Source organism: Spinacia oleracea, chromosome 2, assembly GCF_020520425.1.
Source record: "Spinacia oleracea cultivar Varoflay chromosome 2, BTI_SOV_V1, whole genome shotgun sequence".
Lineage (NCBI taxonomy): Eukaryota > Viridiplantae > Streptophyta > Magnoliopsida > Caryophyllales > Amaranthaceae > Spinacia > Spinacia oleracea.
Genome location: NC_079488.1, coordinates 48,572,723 through 48,579,760, shown reverse-complemented (window position 1 = coordinate 48,579,760; position 7,038 = coordinate 48,572,723). Strand labels below are relative to the sequence as shown.

At 34.0% G+C, this 7,038-nt stretch overlaps 1 protein-coding gene across 1 annotated transcript; it reads right to left on the bottom strand.

The window, feature by feature from the left end:
• Positions 1–3,507: 3,507 nt before the first annotated feature.
• Positions 3,508–5,931, bottom strand: LOC130467405 (ABC transporter B family member 11-like). The gene is made up of 6 exons (XM_056835908.1): positions 5,787–5,931; positions 5,225–5,304; positions 4,433–4,516; positions 4,253–4,364; positions 3,932–4,153; positions 3,508–3,761 (listed from the first exon to the last, which is right to left on the bottom strand). Exons 1-6 carry the CDS (start codon positions 5,929–5,931, stop codon positions 3,625–3,627), a joined length of 780 nt encoding a protein of 259 aa, XP_056691886.1. The 3' UTR covers positions 3,508–3,624.
• Positions 5,932–7,038: the final 1,107 nt, after the last annotated feature.

Genomic DNA, 7,038 nt, shown 5'->3' with positions numbered 1-7,038 from the left:
AGTTGTGTAAACCAGAAAACCCTTATTCCTTCTCAATTGTTCTTGTGCCGTCATCACCGTCACCTCCTTCCTCCATCTCTGGTAAGTCATATACATATTCTCTTCCTCCACTTTCAGTTGGACTTTAATCATGTTGCATTGCTTTTCAATTTGATTCCCGTTATGTAATAATCCAACCACAATACTTGTTTATTGGAACCTTGAAAAGAAAAATTATATATATGACTAAGGTAGCCATGAATACCGAAAGATCACCTTCGTCGACCGAAACCACATACTCGCACCACCTCTATACACCAGTAATCACCATTGTTTTCGACTAACAAGAAACCTGATCCATCTCCTCTTCTTTCTTGTTTGAACTGATCTTTCTTTGATCTTGCTTTAAAGTAATCACCATTACTTCGCAAATTTCTTTTGCCTTCGTACTTGCTTGAACTGGTATTCATTGATCTTGTTTTTTTTAATTAAGAGCATAAGAGATGAGAAGTTGTATTGTTAGCGTTGACTCAATGTTCCCTATTTTTCAATTACGTACTTCCAGTGTGTTTTGCCTCTTGAAAACAACTACAAGTACTAAGTCACTAATTAATGTCCTTGTGCTTTTAATATTTAAAAGGGGTTAGTGTAATGTATTACTACATGGGTGGGTGTTGTCGAGAAGTCGAAACAATTAATTCGAGCAATAGCACATACTAATTTAGGTTCAATTGTTTTGTGTAATCGTAGACGAAGGCTACTTAGGGAAAATGCAAGGAGACTATTAATTCGAAGTATGCACGCGCTCAAGGTAATATTCAATGTCCATCATATTTAGTATCCCACTAAGAAAATGTCTCGGATATGTGTATGTGCTACTATGTGATAGACGATAGATATGTAAGTGATAATGTGATAATAATGAAGCCTGCTTTAATACTATTACTACTAGCTAGCGTTGGTCTTGTACGACTAGTGTTACTATATATATAATTACTTATTAAATATGTTTCTATTTCATAGTTATATTTCGATAAAATGGGTACCTGACAATGTGAAGATGCATTAGTTGTGGATAATACTTTGGAAATGTAGTATATAATTCATTACACGTCCAAACATAAGGTTACACTTATTGAGGTTTCTAAATGAGTATATATAATGGTGTATTGTAAAAGGATAAGCGACAATCCTTGTTTTGGTTCTCTATGTTTACTTGTGTATGTGTCTGAATCTTATTAAATTAATAATAACGTAAAGTGTAATCTCAGAGGGAACAGCCCGTAAGGGTTAGGAACAGGTTGCCCTTCTAGGATGTTGTTCTATCGGTGCACTTTAGTGGAGACCCGATAGGCTTCTAGTAGGTTTCTATTATTCTGTTAAACTTTCTGCTTTGTCTTCCTCCTAATTCTATCGGTGCGCGGTCGCGGAGACCCATAGTCAATTAGTGAGGGGTGTGCACACTAGGGACATTCTGTACTCATCTTACTTGGCCATTCTCAAGGGTTACGCGCGACCCTTAGCGTTCTTTTTCCCTCACTTAATTAATATTGATCTTATGTGATAAGTTTAATAATGGAGTTATTAAATTGGTACTTGTTGTTTAATTATTTATTTTATGTACTCAAAACGTTTTCAAACACAAATTATTTATTTTACGGGATGGAGTTGGAATTACTCAGTTTATCTGATTTTTGGGAGTTCGTCTCTCTTGTCTCTTTTCTATTTATTTTTGAAGGTTGGTAAAGGTACTTGGCTACGAGTGAGGAGACCCTTAGAATAATCACCTAGTCAAGGGACAATGTCTATTCCAGTTTAAGTTGGATTTTGTTATTTATTTTATGGGGATTAATCGGTTGTAATATTTTATTGGCCACCTTTAGACCACTTAGTTAATTTTGACTTTAATGGTTTAAAATTGTTTTGTTGCTTTGCATTTATTTTCTAAGGAGAATAAATGTAGCAGTGACACTCCCAAGGTTTGGACGATGATTTTATGAAATAAAAACAGGGTTTTTGATTATATAAAAGGTCCAAATTTTGGGGGTGTTACAAAGCTAGCTTATGAAATCTAAGTACAGATTTAAGCAAGCAATTGGGAATTGAAACTGTATTTTAGTGAAGCTAATAAGTATTTTAGTTTCATAAAATGCACATGATTCTTATATATATATATATATATATTATATATATATATATATATATATATATATATATATATATATATATATATATATATATATATATATATATATATATATATAATAAGTTTAGTGGGAGTACGTAAAACTTAATTGGTCCTATGTGTATCATACACATACCTCTCTATTGTGAAATAATATTCAAATGCTAATGACTTAGATTTGAAATTATTCATCAATGATGGACCAAGGCGAAACTTAATACATACTGGGTATCAAGATCTATTTACAAAGATCATATAATATTGTTTTAGATTAAGTAATGGTATTTACTAAATCAAGCACGAAAGACTCCATTGGAGACATTCGACCCATATGAATAAATCTAAGTAAAGAATATTTGACCTATGTATAAGCATTTACTAAGTTAAACATCAAAGGATCTGAGTGAGATTCTTAACCTATATTATATGTCAAAGAATTTAGCTGGATTTAGTATCTACTGAAATTAGATAGCTAAAATTACATGAATAGAATTCAATTGAGAATTATTCTGCAAAAGAATTTATCATGTATGATATAATATAAGAATCGCCAAAAATGTATCGTATGGCTTTAGGCATGACGAACATATACCAATCTCTATTGATCTAAGTAAAGACCAACTAGATTGAGATCAAGAAAACCTTATGGTACTTGAAAAGGTACATAGGAATAGTCTTGATTCAAGGAAATAAATATATGCTAAATATTGATGTTGCACGCATAAACACTGGCAAAGGATCAAGCAAGATTCCTTTGGAGTTAACCATTGCACTACAACAAAATAAGCTTTTAATAGCGCTTTTTTCAATGAAAGACAGCGTTTTTAAAGCGGTGTTAATTAGCAGCGCTTTTTAAAAGCGCTGTTAATTTTGTCTCGTTTAATAGCATTCCATATATAAGCGCTATTAAAGTTCTGATTATGGCGGAAAATTTCGTGCACCGAAGCTCCTTTTTAGTTTTAATTTTTAATTAATAAATATCTTTAATAAAAAAAATAAAAACAACCATTTTAGAATAAGTGTAAGAGTTGAATATATAGATGTTGCTCCCCACAAATATAAAATAGTAAAAAATTAAATATATATATATATAAAACATCAAATTTAATTTCTATCATATCAAATAAACGTCTCGATATCTCTTAACTTAAAATCCTATACAATGTTGTCGACGCGGTAGAAAAACAAATAACAACAAAAGAGAAAGAACCACATGTGCCATATTATTTCAAATCGACACACTAAAATTAGAACAATGTATATTTGTATGATGTCATGCGCCTATACATAGAGCTTTGTTGGCCACTGCACACTGGTTTTTTAATGATGTTCAGAATGTACGTTCAAGAGTGATCATTGTCTTCCTTGGACTCACCAGTTTTGGCAATTGAAGTAATCCAACTTGTTGTTGTCTTCCTTGGACTCACCCGTTTTGGCAATTGATGCAATCCAACTTGCTGCTAAATTCTCTCAATGGGATTTGGTTTATGTTGCAGAAAACAAGATTGCCCTTGTTTACCGTAATCTACACAGTTCCGGTGCACTGGATGTTTTGGATGAAGCGCTTGTTGAGTTGATTCGTCTAGCTGCTGTTCGACTATCACAAGAGATGAATAAATGAATACGTTCAAGATTATTATTAGTGAAATTAGCTCTAAGGGGAGAAATGTTTTATAAAAAAATATGATCAAATAATTATTTTAGAATATTCGTGCGTGCACGGGATATAATTTAGTATTATATATATGCAAGAAATACAAAGCATACCGAAGCTCAATCTTAGATCTCGAAAAATCTGAATATCAGGTCTAGTTGGATATGAAAACCTCAGATGCCGAAGCTTAATTTCACCTTTATCCAAGATCATCCCAGATTCATCACTTGGGTCTATCTTAGACTTACGATCAAGGATTGAAAATACTGAGGCAGCAACACTCTTGGCTTTACTACTATCAGGAGCAAAGGAGCTAGATTGTGGTATTCCTATCGCTGCCATGGTAAGAGCGAAGAAAACATGCAGTACGTACGTAGTTGCATTTAACATTTTATTCATATATATGGAATTTTAAAAAACAAATAGATACTTACGCGAAAGACCTTGGTAAAGGTAGTTTTTCCATTCCCTGCGAGTTAAGCTTCTGCATAGAAACTGATGGCATAGACAAAAAATAGCAAAGCAAATGACACTAAACCTGCCCCACTAATTATTTCTTGCTTTATACCAGCTTCCACATGAGCCTCACATTTCTTTTCATACAACTGCATTACCTTCTCCTCGGCACAAAAAGAAGCAACTGTTCTTACACTCTCAACTGGATCATTAGCAACTTGGCTTGCCTCTTCATACTTGTTCTGCAAGACACCGGCCACAAAGACATATGTCAACTAGTTAAGCTTGATATATACAATATGTTCCTCTCGTTGAGGAATGAGGAAGAGTGAGAGAGAGAGATAGATAGAACCTTTGCATCTGCACTGAATCCCTTGATAAATTTCATTTGGATGTATCCGTTAAGGCCTATTAAGGGTATTAATCCAAGGACAATGAATGCCAAAATCCAATTTGCAAGGAAAGCAATAAGCAACCCAGCAATTGCAGCAATAAGCAACCCAGAAAAATTAATAAAAATTTGCTCATTTGGTCTAGTTCATCACTATAGTAAACATCTGTTGCAATTAACCTAATTTCAGACAAGAGGATCCAATCCATAACTGCAGTAAAATCTGGTACTATAAATATTTTTTGGATAAGTACACATTTCCATCGAAAATGAAGAAAATCCTTAACTGCATTTTGCACAAAGCTGAATTCCATTTATTGGGTTTGGGAAGTGCGAAGCAATGGATACACTATTATGCAGGTCAACTGAACACAGTACATCAACTTTCTATACTCATTTATGCAAGTACCTAATGGCTAAAGCGCCACGGAACGACAGGAGAACTTTCCACACGAATGTGGAAGAAAATAAAAACCACTGGCAAACTAAAGTTCTTATCTGAATCATTTTTACAGGAAAAATGGTAACTCTTTACATGATATATCAGTTATCCATGTACAATGCCAGATAGTATCGAGGTGTTACAATTGTTGGCAAAAGCTAACAAGCCCATGCAGAACTTTTCATCATCATCAGAAGCTAAATGTTTCGCAAATACACTTTTTAACAGTTACCACAAAAAGCAATCAATCATTTAATTAGTATTACCATTAGAAGGGGAAATCAGGCAACAAGCTCATGTTTCTTTCTGCTAGTATTATTCTCAGGTGGCAGGAACACGTACTGGAAGATCCTTTCAAGCTGCAGAGCATCAACGCGAAATCTATCAGCAACCTATTTAGCCTTAGTGCTTATGTTACCTCTAGAAATCGACTTTACTCAGTCACAAAACCACACAATCTCTTTTATACTTTTGGATTTGACCATCAGTAGCTAAATGATAAGCAGATTTCTCGAAAAGCTAGCCTCTTTCTTTTCATCTCTCAGAAATGAAAACGAGTCCAGTAATATGAAGAAGTGTATATGTCCTTGTCATAAAGCTGGGAACATAACATCTTGCGCAACGCAGCTCACAGTAACGACATAACATCTTTCCCACCTCTTTTGTCAAATATCAATACTTTCCCATCTCTTTTTTATATGGCTATCTTTCTTAAACATTCTTAAATAAGGACAGCCACCAGCAAACCAGACATCTATAGCCCTGCTGCAGCCTCCCACCATTTGCATCATATCGTTCTTTAGTAAAATCGACTCTCTAGACATTTTATATGATTACTAAAAGACTCAGGGTCAGAGAGGGATAATTATAATTAAAGTTTGGCGATCTTTGAGTGTGCATGTAGCTAAAATTTGAAAATCAAGCTTTCTAGAGGCAGAACAAATATCTAGCTTGTCTGTAACAACTAACAAGTAGCACGCAAAAGTTTTACAATCTATGTCGCTCTAAAATAGAGACATTCATATAAAAAATAACAGTTTGAGTTTAGGAAAAATACTTATTCGAGTCTAGCTGAGGTACCCACCTGTCTATGACCTCTGTGAACCCAAATGTGGAGTTGCAATAGTTAAGAAGTTCATGGGTTCCAGTCCAACAATTCTACCTTTCCAATCTTTCCAGACCCTTTCCTCCCTAAAATTTAAGAATCATTACAAGCTTACAACTAAACATTCAGCTTATCACAACACCAAAAATCAATAAAGTATGCAAAATTTTGAAATTAAACATAACAATAAGTTAACATATTTCATCCAAAACACCAAAAATCCAATAATTAAGCTGCAATTACAAAACAACTAACTTGTTCATAAGAGAGGACTACTCCATTGTATCCCTTGCACAAAGCATCAACCAAAGGGTCGGGGAAACAGATTCGTCCAAAATCCGAGAATATGGTGTTCCCCATTTTCTAAAAGGTAATCAAACGTGAACGAATTTGAACCATTTTGCATCTAATTGCACAAAAATTCATATAAAAGTAACCCTAATTTTCGAAATGCTAGCCAATAAAATGAAATCAAAAGAAACAATCTATAGTTATTGACCTGAGATTCACCAGGAAAGACGAAAATACAATCGGTGAGACATCAAGAACCCTAACCACATATCCAAATCATAATTTCTGACAATATTGCGTAAACCACATATAAAAAATTACAAACGAAATCTTGAAAAACTCAATTGAATTCTAAATTAGAAGAAACTCACAATTGATAATTCAACCACACGCTGCCGGGAAGTACTATCGCCAGATAATAAGCCGCCGCCGAGAAAAGTTCGTCGGGAAGAGCTAAAACACGAAAAAAATCTGCTATTTGGATTGAAGGGAACTCTTTAGTTTTGGATTTGGGAAATTTCGGTTTGAGTGAATT

What these genes read in the sequence shown, in the direction of transcription:
- LOC130467405 (XM_056835908.1), bottom strand. Translation starts at nt 5,931, where the DNA reads ATGTCTAGAGAGTCGATTTTACTAAAGAACGATATGATGCAAATGGTG. An exon ending in CCTTTACCAAGGTCTTTCGC is followed by an intron (nt 4,154 to 4,252) that starts GTAAGTATCTAT and finishes TTACCATGGCAG; the next exon opens with CGATAGGAATACCACAATCT. An exon ending in AGATCTAAGATTGAGCTTCG is followed by an intron (nt 3,762 to 3,931) that starts GTATGCTTTGTA and finishes CTCTTGTGATAG; the next exon opens with TCGAACAGCAGCTAGACGAA.